This window comes from Lontra canadensis, unplaced genomic scaffold, assembly GCF_010015895.1.
Source record: "Lontra canadensis isolate GAN:19392208 unplaced genomic scaffold, GSC_riverotter_1.0 scaffold1, whole genome shotgun sequence".
Lineage (NCBI taxonomy): Eukaryota > Metazoa > Chordata > Mammalia > Carnivora > Mustelidae > Lontra > Lontra canadensis.
The window spans coordinates 102,696,555-102,716,023 of NW_022630995.1; the positions used below are offsets into that span (position 1 = coordinate 102,696,555).

The following is a 19,469-nucleotide window of genomic DNA, read 5'->3' on the forward strand; positions in this document are numbered from 1 at the left end:
AGGCATGGAATAGATTCTACCTCAGAGTCTCCAGAAAGAACCAACCTTGCCCACATCCTGATTTTAGGTTTCTAGCCCCCCAAACTGTGAAAAAATAAATTTCTGTTGTTTTAAGCCAGTTTGTTGTAATTTGTTATGATAACCCTAGGAAACTGATATAAATGTCAAATGCTAATGCTACAGAGAGGTCAAGGAAATTAAGGACAGAAAGTGACAGTTCAATTTAACATGCAGGCAATTGATAGGACAATGCATTGACAGAAGAGTACTAAATATTTAATACTTCGGAATATTATTGTAGTGAGGAAGTGAAAATAATGATCTTAGATATTTTGTTAAAGAAGAACATGTGGGAATAGAAGGAGAGAGAGAAAAGTGGTAACAAAAAGGGAATGTGGTCAGCAAAGAGCTATTTTATTTTATTATTATTTTTTTAAGATTTTATTTATTTATTTGACAGATAGAGATCACAAGTAGGCAGAGAAGCAGGCAGAGAGAGAGGAGGAAGCAGGCTCCCCGCCCAGCAGAGAGCCCGATGCAATGTGGGGCTCAATTCCAGGACCCCAGGATCCAGACCAGAGCAAAGGCAGAGGCTTTAACCCACTGAGCCACCCAGGCACAAAGAGCTATTTTAATGTAGATTCTTAGATGCGTTTCAATAGTAAAGGAAAAAAAGAGAGAGATGCTGAAGAGACTGAGAGAAGGGGAGTTGTTTAAAGAGGTAGCACAAATAAAAGAATGTGTTTTAGAAGATAAACCACTTCCATCAAGATGATAACAAATGATTAAAAAATGGGCAAAATGCACAGAAATGTGAAATTCATGGCTGATGTTTTTTTTTTTAAGATTGTATTTATTTATCTATCTATTTATTTATTTAGAGAGCAGGAGGATGGGCAGAAGGAGAAGGAGAGAGAGCATCTCTAGCAGACTCCATGCTGAGCACCCAGTACAGCCAGGGCTCTATCTCACAACCCTGAGATCATGACCTGAATCAAAATCAAGTGTTGGTCACTTAACCAACCAAGCCACCCAGGCACTCCAACTTGGCTGGTGTTCTGAATTTTTTTCAGATAAATTGGAGATAACTTGTTGAGCAGGAGAAAGATGATGAAGAAGGAAGAAAGCTGAAGGAAATTTGGAATTTGGGGAAATGAAAACTGATAGATCCACATGAAAAGGGTGTCTGGCAAAAAGCAAGTATTTTCAAGGAGCACCCGTCTACACAAGTGAGTGGAGTTGTATCGATTGTTGATTATTGATTGATTGCCAGCAATACTTAGTAGCCTGATTTTGTGGAAATGACCCACTATAACTGCAAAGCACCATGATGAGATAACAAAGGATAAAAGTGCAAAGCACGAGTCTAAGTGTGGACCGTCAGATCTGAAATTCATAAGAAAAAAAAATAAATCTCAACACAGTGGGAACACTGAACATACTGAAACCAAACTGTCAAAGAGAAGTTTGTTGTCAGAGAAATCTGGAATCTTGACAAAATTTCTGAAAATAACTCCTCCACTAGCCAGCACCAATACCTGAAATTCTACCTTATTATTTTTAAGAGAACTGTTAAAATAAAAATACAAGTGTGGAATATGCCATATAGTTTCCTTGAGTTTTAAGAGAGAAAAAAAAAAAAAGGAGGAGAAAAGAGAAGGGAAAAGCATGTCATCAGTATCCATTCTATTATTATAAGTTGTTAGCAAATTACTGGGGCACATTACCAATATGTATTCTAAGCAAAATATGGAGAACCAATTAAACTTGAGAGAAATGTGATCTATTATACATAATAAAATAGATAAACATTTCTTGGTCATTAGGAATAAATAAAAAACATTCACATAAAGGATCATAATTTTTATTAACATTTATGTAGTCAAACCAAGATTTAATCACTATTATGTAAAACCTATTAACATCTCCTATGATACCATACTTGGCTTATTTCCAACAGCCTCATGCATTTGCAAAGGTTTTAAATGTGCTCAAACACATTCCCAAGGGTTTTTTCCTTACTGTATCATTCTCTTCATATTCTTTTGGTAATCTTTTTGAGTTAATTATTACTTTCATTTGAACATGATGAAATGTGTAAGGAGTCACTTCAAACATTGGCACCACTAAGAGCATGGTCTTTCCCTTTACTTGAACTCAGAATTAGGAATTTTGGTTCTTAGGGGTTTTTTTTTGTTTTTTGTTTTTCATTTTTCTGGTCCAGTCCCAGAAGAAGTTTTCACTGTAGAAGTTATTTGCAGGCAGTCTTATGCTTTCTAGCAGTAGTCTACCATCGGGCCCTAGCTTCTCTAGGACACTGCACAGGATCAATTTAAATTATGTATTAGGCTAAGAGGCATTCTCTCAAATGAGTTCAAATGCATTTTATCTTTAGATAACCTACATGATATGTAAATATATGTATATATATACACATATATACATATATATACACATATATATACATATATATATATACATATATATATATATATATTTCTTAAACACAATGCCTCTGCTCCAAATAAATCAAGGTCAAAATAAATGAAGAGCTCAAGATAACTTCAGGTCCATTTGTCTAAGTCCTTGTGTTGTATAGATGAAAAGCAGCAGCCAGTTATGACAACAGGTGATGCATTCAAAGCAGTAGCCAAATTCGTAAACATTTTTCCATTTCTAAACCATCCTTAGAGAGAATCATACATGGGGTCACACCATTTGCACAGGAGTCCAGAAGAACAACCATGCCATCTGGATTTATGTCTTCCCCAGTAGAGAACTGGTAATTTTTGAAAGTAGCTAGAATGTGCTTGATTTGTTCCTCAGCTCCTGTCATAAAAGATTTTACTCTTTCTGGCCTTTGTTCTTTAAGTTTGCCTTTGATTGATTTCATGTAATCTTTGATGTACTTCTTGTAGGCACCTTTTGTGAAGCTGGTTTCCTGCAAGTGATGGTTCATGACAATAGCAACATCAGTGATTACTGTGCTTCCAGTACCTTTGCCCTCAGGGACTTCAGTGGAAGTATTTCCATCATCAGTAAATCATCAGTGTTATCCTCTGTCCTACTGATCATCTTCCCCTCTACCTCCAGGCACAATCCATCTCTGATTTCCCAAATCTTGTAGATGTCGGAAAACATCTCATCAAGGCTGAAGAAGTCCTAGTAGCTGATCATGAGGGCAGCAGGAGAGAGACCACTAAGGAGCTAATTTAGCCAGAGCCTAGAGCTCTGAGCTAGTGGTACAGCCTGAGCAGCACTGGCAGGGAGGAAGAAGTGAACAGAAAGCCACACTCCCAAATTTTAAATGTAAGAGTATAGGATCCTTCTCTAAGAACCACCTTCTGGTATGTTACCATTTCTTCTGCCCATCCTCCTTCCCTTGGGAGTCCAAGACTAAGACTTTGGAGTTCTTAGAGTAATAGAGAGAGGAATTAGGAAACCAGCAGAGTGAACTTGGATAAGGGCAAGATTTAGATTCTGGGGCTACAAATGAGCAGATTACTTATCAAATTCTCTTAGGAAGAAGAAGTTTAAGGAACTTCTTAAGGAAGTTTCTTTCTTAGCCATTATCTTCTAAACCTTCCCATGTTTCAAAGCATAATCTTCTGACGAGTCTATTTTTTGGCACTTCATTTCATCCTTACAAAGAAATTTTTGTTAATTGAAGCAGAGTTGACACATAATATTACATTAATTTCAGGTGTGCAACTTAGTGATTCCACAACTCTATATATTATGTTATGGTCACCACAAGTGTGGCTACCATCTGTCACCATACTTCCTATTACAATACCAGTGACTACATTCCCTATGGTATACCTTTCATACCTGTGTGACTTACTCATTACATAACTGGAAGCCTTTATCTCCCATTCCCTCTCACCCATTTTGCCCATCCTCCCTTTTCACCACTCACAAGCAACAACTTGCTCCTTATATTTATGGTTCTGTTTCTGCCCTTTTGTTGGTTTGTTTTGTTTTTTAGAGTCCACATATAAGTGAAATCATATGGTGTGTGTCTTTCTCTGACTCATTTCACTTACTATAATATGCTCTAGGTCCATCTATGTAGTCACAAATGGCAAGATCTCATTTTTATGGCTGAATAATATTCCATTGTGTATATGTGTGTGTGCATGTGTGTGTATGTGTATGTATATAATATATTACATTATATATTATATTATATTATATTATATTACACCTTCTTTATCCAATCTTCTATCAATGGATACTTTGGTTCCTTCCATATCTTGGTGGTTGTAAACAAAGCTGCAATAAACGGAAGGGTGCATATATCTTTTCCTTACAAAGAAATTCTTTAAGAGATGTTTACAGAATCTAGAATCCAGTGAACACAATATTCTCCCTGTTCAGTTGCACATTCTCATTTTTCTCTGTACTTTCATATTCCACCATCCATAATACTTGCTCTAATGTCAAAAATAAAAAATAAAGAATAAAATTTTTAAAAAATAATATCAAAATACTGCTAGACTGCAGGCTCAGTGAGGACAGGGTTCATATCTGGTTTATGTCTGTAGTTTCACTGCTCCATCCCTAATACTTGGCACAGCTCCTAGAAGGAAATACATTTCAGTACTGATGGGAGGAACAACTGAAACAATGAATGAACAATAAATCCTCTACTAGGATACACAGAGATTCTCTCTGTGGAAGGCAGATCTAAAAGGAAAGCCATGACCTGGATCCTTCTCTTCCTCTGAAAGGAAAGAAGTCACTCGTTACACCCTTTTCACTGGGGGCCTGGGTGGCTCAGTAGGTTGAGCATCTGCCTTTGGCTCCAGTCGATAGAGTCCTGCATTGGGTTCCCTGCTCAGTGGGGAATCTGCCTCTCCCTCTGCCCACACCCCCACCCCACTTTCTCCCTCTCTTAAAAATAAACTTTAAATTTAAAAAAAAAAATTTAAATAAACCCCTTTCATTGTAAGCACTTCTAATTCTATAATATATACATATGATAATGATAGAAAAAATATATATATATATATATAATTTCCACTCAGGGAAAAATCTGTATCTCGAGTTTCTGATTTACCCTCAGTGTATTATGACATTCCAACGTGAGCAGAATCCTTCAGGAGAAACCATAGTCTCTGTCCGGAGGAAGGCGAAGGAGACTGATTTCTGGTGACAGAGATTATAAGAGGACAAATGGGTAGACTTGGGAAGTGGGAGAGGAGAAGGGGTCTGAGAAGTGAGAACAGACACACAAGCAGAAAGTGAAACGAAATTCCAAAGGCCAGTGACACCTACCAAAGTGTGCGTCTAGCTGTACCCACAGCCTGCAGCAGGTTAACACCCACACACGCTCTTGACAAATCTCCTGGGATCGTGCCTCCGCTTTAGGGGTGAGTGGTTTAAATTGGTTTAAAAAGGAAATGTCTGAGAGCAGGGACCTCAGCAAAATATCTTGAAGTTAAAAGAGGAAAAAACAATCTTGCCCAGATTTTATTGCAACTATGAAAGTGTGGCTTTTCTTGAGCGTCTCAACCTGCCACGCTCCGGCTGGGTAGATACAAGTAGCGAATGAATGAAATGCGAAGAGAGGAAAGGAGGGCAATCGTAGTCCACGAAGGGGTTGGTCAGCTCCGCGGCCCCCACAACGTCACCAGAGCAGGGGATTGAACGAGACTATAAAGCCCGCGGCCGCGCCTGAACCCCAGTGCTCCAGCCAGTGCCCGGGAGCTAGCGCAGGGGCAACCCCGGACTTTCCCGCTGGTGAGGGCTCTTAACGCCTCCCTTCCCTCGCATCTCATCCATCCTGCATGCTCCAGTCGCAAAGTCCTCGGAGACAAAGTGACTCCCCTGCTATCCATCGCCTGCTGGCTCAAAGCATCTCATAACCAGCAAGGACAGCGGTAGCTTCTCTACCTTGCTTCCAGGCGGGGCTGAGGTCCGCCCTGTAAGCAAAGGGACCAGGCGGGGCTGAGGTCCGCCCATTAGCGAAGGCAGAGAAGAACTTCGAGGGAGTCGGCTCCGGCTGGCTGGCGGCGGTGAGTGGGGAGGTCTGGGGCTGCAGACGCGGCGATGGGCTCTCTCTCCGCAGCCGCGAACTGGACCGACGGTGCGGGCATGGCCAGCGCGAACGCCGGGAACCTGAGTGCGGCGCTCGCCGCAGGAGTGGCGGCAGGGGCGACTGAGACTGAGTGGCTGCACCTCCTAGTCCAAGCCGGCAACCTCTCCGCCTCCTCCTCCGAGCAGAGACTGCCCGCAGCCTCCCCGGAGCCTACGCAGCCCCGAGCCAACCTCACCAACCAGTTCGTGCAGCCGTCCTGGCGCATCGCCCTCTGGTCCCTGGCATACGGCGTGGTGGTGGCCGTGGCGGTCTTCGGGAATCTCATCGTCATCTGGATCATCCTGGCCCACAAGCGCATGAGGACTGTCACCAACTACTTCCTCGTGAACCTGGCTTTCTCTGACGCCTCCATGGCTGCCTTCAACACCTTAGTCAACTTCATCTATGCGCTTCACAGCGAGTGGTACTTCGGTGCCAACTACTGTCGCTTCCAGAACTTCTTTCCTATCACGGCAGTGTTCGCCAGCATCTACTCTATGACGGCCATTGCGGTGGACAGGTGAGGAGAGAATAGGGAGGAAGGGGGGAGAAGGGGGAGAGAAGATCTGAGCAGTGGGATAAGTTCACAAAGTGACATGGTGACAAGATGGATTTGATAAAAGGAAAGGGCCTAGGAAAGAGTTCTTGGAGAAAGGAGGTCACTAACCCATGGGTCCTCCTCCAACTGGCTGAACCAGTTTCTGCTTCTATGGCCTCCCCCACTCTCCACAACCCTTGGTGGCATTAAGGGCATCTAGAGGGATTGAGAAGACCAATGAGGGAGATGGGGAAAATGCGTCATTCCCAGTAAGACAAACTCAGCTAGAAACAATACTAACAGGTTTTCCCAAATGGCCTCAAACAATTGCTGCAAAATTTATGTTCTCTGTAAAACTGTTTTGGTCTTCCTTCTGTTAGTCACTGTTCTGTCTGAGAAATGGACGATGAGTCACCCCCCACCTTTCCCCCTCTCTCTGGTCTGCTGGTCTTCATCCCCACTCACCCTAGTCCCCATCCTTGTTGCAAGGCCAATACTGGCTTGTCCTCCCAGTCATGGAAAATCCATTAGAAGTAACAATGGCCCTCCAAAAGCCCGCTTTATGCTGAAGGTTTCCACAGTATCTTGGGTTAGATTTCACTTTTAATAATCTAAGTAGGCTATGAGCTGGGTACACCTTGTTCCTGGAAGATTACATACAGCCGAATGTTTCAGATGATGGAGGGAAGACCCTAAATAACAAAGCGTTTAAAAATGAGAACTGCCACTTTATAGCTATTTAAGATAATTTTTTAAGAATGTTCCCGCATCTATAGTGGGGATTCTGAAATTCTTAAGCAATTAAAAGAAGCCTGATAAACCTCCAATATTTGTTCCCATATTTAAGTTTTTAAAATTTCTGCTTGCACCTACTTTCTCCTATTAAACATTGTGAAATATGCATACTTGAATTAAGACAATGGTAACCCCCCACTTATAATTGAAAGCTGGTTACACTTTAATCAATATTATTCTAAAAACCAACAACACTGGTTCATTCATCTTTGTTCTGTGACTGGCAGGCAGCTGCATGGGGGACAGAGGAGGGAGAATGTGATTTTAGCTTCATGTCTCAATGTTCTTTTTTTAAAATATTTTATTTATTTACTTGACAGATCACAAGTAGGCAGAGAGGCAGGCAGAAAGAGAGAGGGGAGGAATCAGGTTCCCTGCTGAGCAGAGAGCCTGCTTCGGGACTTGATCCCAGGACCCTGAGAACATGACCTGAGCCGAAGGCAGAGGCTTTAACCCACTGAGCCACCCAGGCAACCCTCAAGTCTCAACATTCTTAACCATGAAAAGAAAAGAACACTTTTTTCGGTATTAACAACCTGTTTCAAAATAAAATGAGACTTAATATTCTTACTACATTAAGACACCATTAAGAAATAAAATAAGGAAAAAAAAGTTCTTTCCATAAATCCATCCTCTGTATTTACTATTTTGAAATAGCACAGAGATATTGAAACATAAATCTGTAAGAACTACTGTCACATGCTAGATTCAGAGGATTAAATTGAAGGAGCAGTGGTTAGTAGCCACTAACTAGGATAAATAAGCACAAAATCACATTTTTAAAAAGCCTCTGAAACTGTTGATTTTCCCTTTATCTATGATCTTCCACGTGTATCTAACCCCTTCACTTTTGTAGAGACAGCAGTGAGTACAAAGAAGGAACAAAATCAACTCCAATTGAGGAATAGAGGAAACTGCCTCTAATCTTGCTCTAAGATAGAAACAAACGTTCCTTTAGTTTGAGCATCTTCCTTTTTTGTTTGTTTGTTTCCTTTTCTTTTTTTTTTTTATTACTTGTAAACGTGTGATTTTTTTAATGGGATCAGCAGGGGAATTAGCATATCATGTTATAAAATTCTCACAGTCTTCTTGAAATAGTAATAATTCCTTATGAAGTTTAATGAAAATTTAGTGTGTGTGAAATTGGTTTTTCAATTCTGATAAGCGAAAAGGGTTATTTTTCCAGTTACTTTCTGCCAACAGTTAGACAAAATCCGAAGTGGTCTTAGAGTTATTTTAATTGATACAGTAAGACTTGACTCAATATTTAACCCAGATGATGAATGGGATGAGGTTAGCCTAAGAGTATTTGTTCTCTCTTTGCTTTACTTACAAAATAGTAACTAAAACTATGTTTGGGGAAATATTACCTCTAGGAAATTTACAGTGAATCTTTGGCTTTTTCTATAATTTGTAGTTGTTATCCAAAGATTTGAAAATGTCCCATTTGGGGACGCCCGGTGGCTCAGTCAGTTAAGCTGCTGCCTTCGGCTCAGGGCATGATTCTAGGGTCCTGGGCTCAAGTCCCGCACTGCTCTTCTTGCCTGGCAGGGAGGCAGGGAAACTGCTTCTCTCTCCACCTCTGCCTGCCTCTCTGCCTGCTTGTGCACTCAGTTTCTCTCTTTCTCTCTCACTCTCTGACAAATAAATAAATAAATAAATAAATAAAATCTTTAAAAATAAAAAAAAAAGTCCCATTATATCTACTAAAATTACTGCTGTAGTGAGCTCTGAACATCGTTAAAATTATGGGGCAAAGTCTTATAAAATTAATTAGGTGCACATAGTGAAAGCAATGTATATATACACTAATTGAATGGGTGAAACATACGATCATCATAGCATAAGATATAATCCCAAGTGGCTCTTCTATGACTAGCGGAACTCCGGTTGATACCAAGGTTACATTCACGGTAATGGGAAAAACTATGTTGAAAATGAGTTTGCAGAATATTTAGCAGACCTAGTGTAAAGACAAAACCTTAAAACATAACACATTTCGCACACTAATTAGAAGATACAGTACTAATATAAAAAGAACAAAAATCATAAACTTGCTGTTTAGAGAAAAAAATGTCAAACAAGTATAAAATTATGGGCTCCTTACATTCCATATCTTCATTTCTTCACCTGCTGTTTGTTCCTCAAGCTACTCAAATCTGAATTTGTCTCCCAACACCCTCTCTGAAGATAAGCTGTGAAACCCAGTGGGCATTTCACTTCCTTGACTTTTCAGTAGCATTTCTACCAGGTGCCTCACTGCTTCTTGCCTTCTAACTTTTCATGTACCCATGGTCTGTCTTCCATGCTTGTATTTCTCATTCTCCGCCTCTTTGTAGTGGTTAAATACATAGGTTCCTGAATGCTAAATCCCTGGCCTGAGTTTGTCCTAACTTTGTTCTCTCTCCCCAAGTAAGTTCATGGCCTTATTTTTCACTTTTGAATAAAGAACTCCCATTTTTTTTTTCTATCACCTAATTGGTTTTCTTCTGGATTGTAAAGATACATAATAATCTGTGCAGTAGGCAAATATAAATGAATAAAAAATTAAGACTGGAGAAAATACGGACAAAATTACAGGGAAGTTATAGCATAGATATTCCCAAAGTTAGAGTTCTAATCATTAATGAAAGTTGAACTTCAGATATATCTGTGACTCTTGATATACCTGCAAAAAAATACAATTAGTAATAGAGCATACAGTATCCATAAAAGCAATACATACACATTCTTTAAGAGGTAAGGAATTTCTGGTATTGAGTTTTAAGAATTTTTTCATATGAGTAATAATGGGGTTACTGTCCTCAGACACTACTGTCACAAATGCAAAAGCTGGTCTCCTACAGGTGTTTGTTAAGTGTTCTTCTGGCTGAGCTAAAGGCAGGTGCCAAAGCAGCATTCAGTGAATGATGTCCTCAGGGTACCAATTCTCTAGTTGAACAGTTTCCAGATGTTCAGGTTTGATGCACTGAAGAAATTACAAGAAGGGATAAAGTACATTTCCCCCGGGAGTATTTTTCTCGCCTAAACTTTGGATATAGCTTGAGAAGCAGATGACTCAAAGTTGTGAAGTTAGGGCTAAAGCTCTCCAAATCATCTTCCTTCCAGCTCCCAATCTCTGATCCTTATTTATCCTCTATACCAGTCTTTTATTCCAATGTATTATTTCACTCATTCATTTTGAGAGGCACATATGCACAGTGCAAAAAATAAAAAGTATAAATGTTAGGAAGTTAAATTTATGTATGCTTATCCTACTCCCCAAATATAGCCAACCTATGATCTTCATATTCACATTTCAACTCTCATCTGTGATTTATTTATATAATCTCACATATATGTATGATATATATACACACATACTCTGGTGCATAGTACTTTATATACACACATAAACACAGATGTCCTTCCTTTAATTACTATAGTGTCACATTATTGTCATTTTTAATTTAATAAACTGTTCTTAAACTTTTATCAAAAAATTATAAACATTGAACATTATTTACTGTAACTCAAGTGACCTAATCTCTGTTCCAGGCACTCCTATCTTCCTTTGAGTCCCGGAATGTATGGTGCTTTATTTTTGCCACAAAGTCTTTGAACACAATTTACCATTTCAAATTTCCTTCTGTCAACTCCTCATTAGTTACATGTACTTACATGTACTTTTAAATAATAGCTAAAATGTCACATTCACAGGGAAACCTTCCGTGAGCCTCCCAATTTAATTAGATGTCCCTTTATAGACTCTCTCAGCATATGTCAGTCATGGCAGCTTTCATATATTAAATTTCATATTTATTTTTAAGAATATTTGATTAATAATTTCCTCTAATAGACTTGTAAACACCATGAAGACAGGTTCAATTTTGACTTTAGTGCTTTTTGTATCCTTACGTTTATGACAGTGGTTTGCACACGGTAAGCACAGAATCTAGACTGCGGAGTAAATGAATCATAAGAGTAATTAAACAAATGAAAATCAAAGTTTATTCAATCTCATTATAAAGGAGATTCAACTCCATCTATTAAAATTGGCAGAGATTTGTAAGTATGTAATGAACAGGGCATTTTTTACATATAGTTTTAGATTGAGCCATATGCAATTGTCATTTTTTACAGTATTTTTTTATTGTATTTATTTATTTGCGAGGGCCAGGAGCACAGAGGGAGAAGCAGACTCCCCACTGACCAGGGGTGGGATGGGGAGATTAGAAGTGATGAAGAAGACTACTGATGAACTATTATCAGGCCTCCCTAGGGACTCTGAAATCATTAGAGACTGGCAAGAAGTGGTTTACAAGTAAAGGTTACTAAGAAAATTTGGATATTTATGTTAATGTTACCATATTTATACATGCGTGTCTGGAAACTTGAGAGGACTGATGTTATGCAAACATGTGACTTTTAAATCTCATTTTGGTCTCATAGGTGCCTCATCATTTATTTGATCATTTTTGGGAAGGTGGATTTTTAATGTTCCCAGTTCTTTGAATTTTGTTTTGAAAAATATCCTTGGGGGCACCTAATGCAGCTCAGTTAAAGGTCTGACTCTTGATTTAGGTTCAGATCATAATATTAGGGTCCTGAGATTGAGCCCTGTGATGGGTTCCTACTTAGGATTTTCTTTCTCCCTCTCTCTCTGCCCCTCCCCTGCTCTCTCCTCTGCAGGCTCTCTCTCTCTCTCTCTCTCTCTAAAAAAAAAAAAAAGAAAGAAAGAAAAAGAGAGAGAGAAAAGAAAAACATCCTTGAATATATTGGCAAATTGAACCTCTGAAAGATTTTGACAAAATATATCCAACTGTTAGGCTAAACCATATAAAATATTGACATTTTAAACTATAAAAAACAGAGAGATGCCTGGATGACTCAGTCGGTTAAGTATCTGCCTTCAGCTCAGGTCATGATCTTGGCATCCTGGGATTGAGCCCCACATCTGGTACCCTAGGGAAAAAAGAAAAGAAAAAGTAGTGTCATCACATTGGTAGAGAGCATGACAGTTTCTCTGGAGAAGGAGGCCATGTCCTTCTCCAGATTGTTGTTTGGGGCATGTTACATCCAAATCTGCGGAACTCCTAAGTTACAAACTTTATCCTCTGCTGAAATTTTTGTGATGTCTATTTGTGTTGAAAGAGAATTTAGGGGGCACCTGGGTGGTTCAGTGTGTTAAAGCCTCTGCCTTTGGCTCAGGTCATGATCCCAGGATCCCGAGATCAAGCCCCGCATCGGGCTCTCTGTTCAGCAGGGAGCCTGCTTCCCCACCACCCCCATCCCCCGCCTGCCTCTCTGTCTACTTGTGATCTGTCAAACAAATAAATAAATAAAATTAAAAAAAAAAATGTTTAAAAAAAAAAAGAAAGAGAATTTAGAAGAATGATCTTGTTCCTAATCTTTGTTCCATTAGCAACTTCTTAATGACCAATATTCCTTCATCTTCTACTTGCAAATATCTCTCCTTGGGGCTCAGCCATAAATGTTATGTCCAGGATGGGGAATTGTCCATACCTCCTCTTCCCCATGCCTCATCACGGTGAGCATAAATCATTTTTATTGAGGCTTGCTCACTGGTACATTAAATAAATGCTGCAAAATAGACAATTGGGGTTTGCAGCCCTACCATTTCATTAGACACAGTCAGAGTGTGAATCCCATTTTATACTCAGCAGGATCTCTAACACATGAGGGATTTTTAGACTATCGATTTAACAATCTGATATAATTCCATATGTGCAACAAGGTTGATTTGCTCTGAATGGTGAGACTTTGGGGAATTTTATTTTGTTTTGTGCTTTTTAAATTATCTACAACAATATGCACTTCTTTTATATGAAATGAATTATTAATTAATTAAAGTTCTATAGATAGTGGTGAAGGCCACACAACAATGTAAATGTACATAATGCCTGAACTGTAGACTTAAAAATAGTTAAAACGGTAAATTTTATGTATGTTTTACCACAGTACAAATTTTTAAAATATTAATTAAGTAAATATTTTTTAAAGAATTTTTTAAAGAATCAATATTTTTTAAAGAATCAATATTTTTTAAAGAATCAATGACTTAGATATATGCTAAAGAGGTGGGACTCCAGATCAGAACAACTTGATTAAACTTTGTATAGACATTCTTGTGGTAGATGTCTTATGGTAACATTTTTAAACACATTTTCTAGGCTGAATTCAAATTTGTGAAGAAATCTCTGGCAAGACAGTACTGTTAACCTTATAATACTTTATTTTATAGGCTCTGAAATCTTTTTCCCAGGAGTTGCATAACAATATCTCAGATGTGTGGGATAATATAAAAGCCTGGCTAAAGGTACAAGGATAAACTTAGTTTGGTATGTGACCTAGGTTTTTAAATATTTGCTTAAATCCCCCATTTTGAGCTTTCATTATCATTTATGAGACTTCTTTTTTCTTCCTATCTGCCCAAGTATCAAGCTTATTTAAAATTCTCTTTTATGCACACCTATAATTAAGGGAAATATGTATATGATTTTTTGGAGGGGGAGAGAAGATAATATCATTTTATTTTATTTTATTTTATTTTATTACATTAAAAATTTTTAATTAAAAAAATGTTTAAATTCCAGCACAGTTTACAAGCAGTGTTATATTAGTTTCAGGTGTATAGTGTAGTGACTCAGCACTTCCATACAACACCCAGAGCTCATCATGACAAGTGCACTCCTTAATCCCCATTGCCTATTTCACCCATCTCCTGACACATCCTCCAAGATAGTATTATTTTAAACCCACATTTAAGATCATAGACTAAATAGTAAAAGAATAGGAAGGAATGGGAAAGTGGATTGAGAAAAGTCAAAAATCATTAAACAAGTATGTGATTATATCACTAAACAAGAGTGGTCCTAGTTTTATCCTGGAGCTGGTTTATACTGATGAGGGAATCAACTACACACATTTCTTCCCAACTCTGCATTTAGTGATGTTATTTTGGTAGCCTGAAATCATGGTAAGAGTTTACACCACGAAAATCTGCAAACACTAGAAATCAGAAGTTTTGTTTTCTGTTTGATTTTTTTTTCCTGGAGTGCTTATAGTTAAACATTTACCAGCACACAATTCATTATACTTGTAGTCACTTAACAGGTATTTCATAAGTACCTTCTAAGTACTAAACATTGTATAGGTATGGTACAATTGGGATAAACAATGTAGATATGGCTCATACACTAAACGAAACCAATTAATATATCTAGCTGAACCCCTCAGCTGTATTCCCGAATCTTAAATCCAACAACTTATTCTACATTACCACTGAGATGTCTAACAAGCATCTCAGACTTTACTGAGATTGAGGTGTCTCCAGACTTTACTGAGTTCCTGACTTTCCTCCAAACTTCCTCCTCCTGCTGTCTTCTGAGGTCAAAATCTGAGCCTCAGGTCAAAACTCTTAGACATATTCTTAATTCATCTCTTCTTTCATATTCTATATCCAATCCATCAACAAATCTAACACCTCTATTTTCAGAATATGTGTAAAATCTAATCACTTCTTAAGATGTCTACTGTTGTCTCCCTAGTCTTGGTCAATTCATTTCTCTCCTAACTGTTTTCCTACTCCTACTCTTGCTCCTTTTTGGTTCGTTCTAAAAGAAACAGAGTGATCCTGTTAATAATGAATCTGATCATTTTCCCCTGAGCAAAGTATCCAATAGTTCTCCAGTTCTCTCAGGGTAGAAATCAAAGTTTTTATAATGGTCTACAAGAATTTGTAGTAACTGGTCCTTTGTTACTCTCTGTTCTTATCTACTGCTACTCACCACTCCACCACTCTGCTCCATCATCATTAGTCTCCTCTGTTTCAGCAATATACTAGTCATATTTCCACTTCAGGATCTTACTGCTATTTTAAAGATGCTTTCTCCAGATGGCTGCATTGTTCATTCCATGTACTACTTCTTAAAATTGCTTTATTCTTTATCAAATGTATCACCTTCTGAAATACTATGTAATTCATTCATCTTTATTGCTTATTGTTTTTTGTCTGTCCGTCTTACGGGGTTATAAGTTCCATAAGGACCAGACTAGACCTGTATTTCAATTAAATGAATGAACAATAAAGTTCATGATAACTATAAAAACACATAATAGGGGAAAGCACATGTAGAGTTTAGAACAGAAAAAGAAATTATAGAAGAATCTTTAAAGTTCATTGTACAGAGGAATAGAAAATATCTCCTAATAAATTGACTATGAGTAGTTAATATTTAAATAAAAATAAAACATCTTAAATACCTACATATTCTAGTGCATGATTATAGTGTCCAGCTGAATTACATATAAAGAAAAAGACTTGGAGATTTTCAAAGCATAAGGAACAATTTTGAAGAAGAAAAAATACTCATAAGATTGAGTGTTTATGTTGAATAAGTACTATTAATTACAATTCAGAATTCCCAGATGAATAAATCTCTTAAGTTTAAAAGATGGTACAGTACCATGTGTACTGATTTTTATGCCTTCAAATTGAATGGATATATATAGGTAGTTTTTTCCAATTAGCTAACTACATGGTATAAAATATATTCAAAATTCTTAAACTATGCATCATGTTTTCAATAGCTTAAAATATTTCACTTCTTAAATCAAAATATTTTCAATATCTCTTCAACAAAGATTTACATAATCTTAATTTCATGTTAAAGGATATAATATTTCAGAATCAAATAAAATGAAGATAATCCAATATTTTTAAATAATAGATTAAAATATCTTTCCTATACAAGATATTACTGGCAGTCCTCATTCACCAGTCACAGAACCATTGCTGATAAATATATTTAATGAACAGCAATGAAATCTGCTTAGAAACATATAAAATGATACCAATTTTATAGCTTAGCCCCTCACAAACAACATGTATGCTAAAGATTAAATAAATAGATGAATGAACATTTGTAAGAACAGATAGCTAATTTTATACATGCACTCCTCACTTTGCACAAATTTCAGTTACCGGATTTAGTTATATATAAGTCCTCTCAAGAACATAGTTAAAATTTTAGTTACCAAATCATATTAACTATAATGTGGTGGTGAGATAAGAGGAAAGGACATGTTTTCTCGAGTCCTGTGATTAGGTCCAGTCATTTTGTGAGCATATGCCTCTGGACTGTGAACTTCTTAAGTGTTTTTCTTTTTTTTTTCTTCCCCCTTAGATGACACAGGATAGCTAAAGTGGGCTAAGTGGAATACTTCCAAACTACTTTGAAGGCTATCTGGGGCAGATTTGGCTATAAACTTCCCCCGGGACAGTTAGACTCTGATAATTGTCTTTCCCTGATTGACTTATTTTGCATAGCATAATACCCTTTAGTTCCATCCACGTCATTGCAAATGACAAGATTTCAGGGGGTTTTGATGGCTACATAGTATTCCACTGTATATATGTACCACATCTTCTTTATCCATTCAACTCCTGATGGACATCTAGGCTCTCTCCATAGTTTGGTTATTGTGGACATTGCTGCTATAAACATTCAAGTGCATGTGCCCCTTCGGATCACTACATTTGTATCTTTGGAGTAAATACCTAGTATTGAAATTGTTGGGTTGCAAGGTAGCTCTATTTTCAAATTTTTGAGGAACCTCCATGCTGTTTTCCAGAGTGGTTGCACCAGCTTGCATTCCCACCAGCAGTGTAAGAAGGTTCCCCTTTCTCCACATCCTCGCCAACATCTGTCGTTTCCTGACTTGTTAATTTTAGCCATTTTGACTGGCATGAGGTGGTATCTCATTGAGGTTTTCGTTTGTATTTCCCTGATGCTGAGTGATGCTAAGCACTTTTTCATGTGTCTGTTGGCCGTTTGGATTTTGACAGAAATTTTTTAAGGTCTTAGAAAATTTGTCATTTTCCTCATTGATTATTAAGATCATTTTGCACTGTTTCAACTTGCATGGTAATTTTGATGTTCTCATACTACTTTGCAAAGTGAGAACTGCTGGCATGTCAAGTATCACAACCTAATTGCCTAAGTTTGATAATAAATAAATACTTTTGTCTCAGGCATTTGCACACTATTTAGATAGCACATATAGACCATTCTGTTCACCAAACATAATTATTATATTATTCAAGAATAAATCTTGCCACTTGCAGTGACCTGGATGGAGTTAGAGTATAATGCTAAGCAAAATAAATCAGTCAGAGAAAGACAAATACCATGTGATTTCACTCATATGTGGAATTTAAGAAACAAAACAAATAAGCAAAGGGGGAAAATAGAGAAGCAGGGGGCAAACCAAGAAACAGACTCTTAACTATAGAGAACAAACTGACAGTTACCAGAGGAGTGGTTGGGGAGGATGGGTGAAACAGGTGATGGGGTTAAGGAGGGCACTTGTGATGAACACAGGGTCATGTATGGAAGTGCTGAATCACTATATTATATACCTTAAACTAATATTACATTGTATGTTAACTAACTGGAATGTAAATAAAAAGTAAAAAATACCTTTGTCAGAGATACAAATTATATAGTTGTGCAACTAGAACTGAAAAGAAAATGGTAGAAATGAAATACCTAGTAGGAAAGACAACCCAGAGAAATAAGAATGGCTGAATACCAGAAACTATTAATATATGATGTCAAAAATAAGCAAATGATCATCTAAATGGATTTTGAAATGCATCCAAGATAACTCAATACACATTTCTAACAGAATTCTTGGTGAATTACAATATATGGTACCTTCTTAACGTGATAAATATTTATCTCCAAACGCAATATGTGAGAACTATAAGAAATAAACTTTACACACACACACACACGCACACACAAACACACACACACACATGCGCGCCTGCACGTACATAAAACAAAAAAACTAAATAGTATAAACGTATCCACTGTCTTAAGGCTCTGTTCTAGTAAAACCACAGTGGAAGTTGAATAGAATCTAAAATAGTCTACTACAATTTTTCTGACAATAAGTTGTTGGGTCTAACCAAGAAATGTTTGTTAATAATAAAAATAATACTAAAAGAAAATGCTAACAAGAATGAGAAAGTACTATAAATTATAATAAATAAAAAATTTGGAACCATTGAGTAAGAACCAAGTCAGGTTGATAATATATGTAATGAAATTCCTACATATATGAAATTACACACACACAAAAAAAATCACAAGCAAATAAAAGCATAATTAGTCAAAATAAGAAATTTGGAATTTATCTAATTATTTCAGTAAAACACATGTTGGAGTCTCGCTTTACACAGTGTGCTAATATAAATATCAGATAGACCAAATAAAAATATAACATTTAAACAATGAAGAAAAAAAATAGAAAAATTTATCATTAAATAATCTTGAGAAAATAATTTCTAAGCATTAGGGTAGCAAAGAATACAGTGTAAGATATTAGTTGATTTGACTGTAAGAAATTATATAACCAAGACATTATATAGTTTAGCCACAAAATCAAAAGTATGAAGGTATAATTAAATAGTAAGTACATTGTTTTAATTATTTTCAATATAAATGATAGACACGGGATTAATAATTTTAACTTATAATGAGCTCCTAAAAACAATAAGAAAATATTAATGCAAATATATAAAATATGACAATTTTTTAAAGAAATATTACATAAATAAATGAAAAATATTTCTTATTAAAGAAATATTAGATATTAAAATATTATCTTAACAATAATCAAAGATGTACACATTCATTTAAAAATATTTTATGGTAATACGGTGCTACTGAAAGTTAGAAAAGCAGGCATTCTAATTTTTTGCTGGTGGAAATAGAAATCAGAACAACATTTTGAGAAATCAATTTGGTAACATGTATACTAAAATTGCTCACTCCATTAAACAGAGCCATTCTAACTCCAGGTATCTATCCATAAAAAATAAAGTTGCAAAGAATGACTTCGTTATTTGCAATTTTTTCACACTATAATAAGTCAGAAATAGATATTCTTATGCATGTTTTAGAATATTCTTTAGTGATTAAGAATAGTATTTTGAGAATATTTATATTCAAAGAGCATGCAATATGATATTAATTACAGAGA

The 19,469-nt window shown here is 36.7% G+C and overlaps 1 protein-coding gene and 1 pseudogene across 1 annotated transcript in view; one reads left to right on the forward strand and one right to left on the reverse strand.

Moving 5' to 3' along the window:
• Positions 1 to 2,638: 2,638 nt before the first annotated feature.
• On the reverse strand, positions 2,639 to 3,177 carry LOC116867513 (annotated as a pseudogene).
• A 2,865-nt stretch (positions 3,178 to 6,042) lies between these two features.
• Positions 6,043 to 19,469, forward strand: part of TACR3 (tachykinin receptor 3) — a 73,857-nt gene continuing 60,430 nt past the window's right edge. Inside the window, exon 1 of the mRNA XM_032860664.1 lies at positions 6,043 to 6,602. Within this exon, the coding sequence (XP_032716555.1) occupies positions 6,055 to 6,602 (548 nt within the window). The 5' untranslated portion in view covers positions 6,043 to 6,054. The remainder of the gene's footprint in view (positions 6,603 to 19,469) is intronic.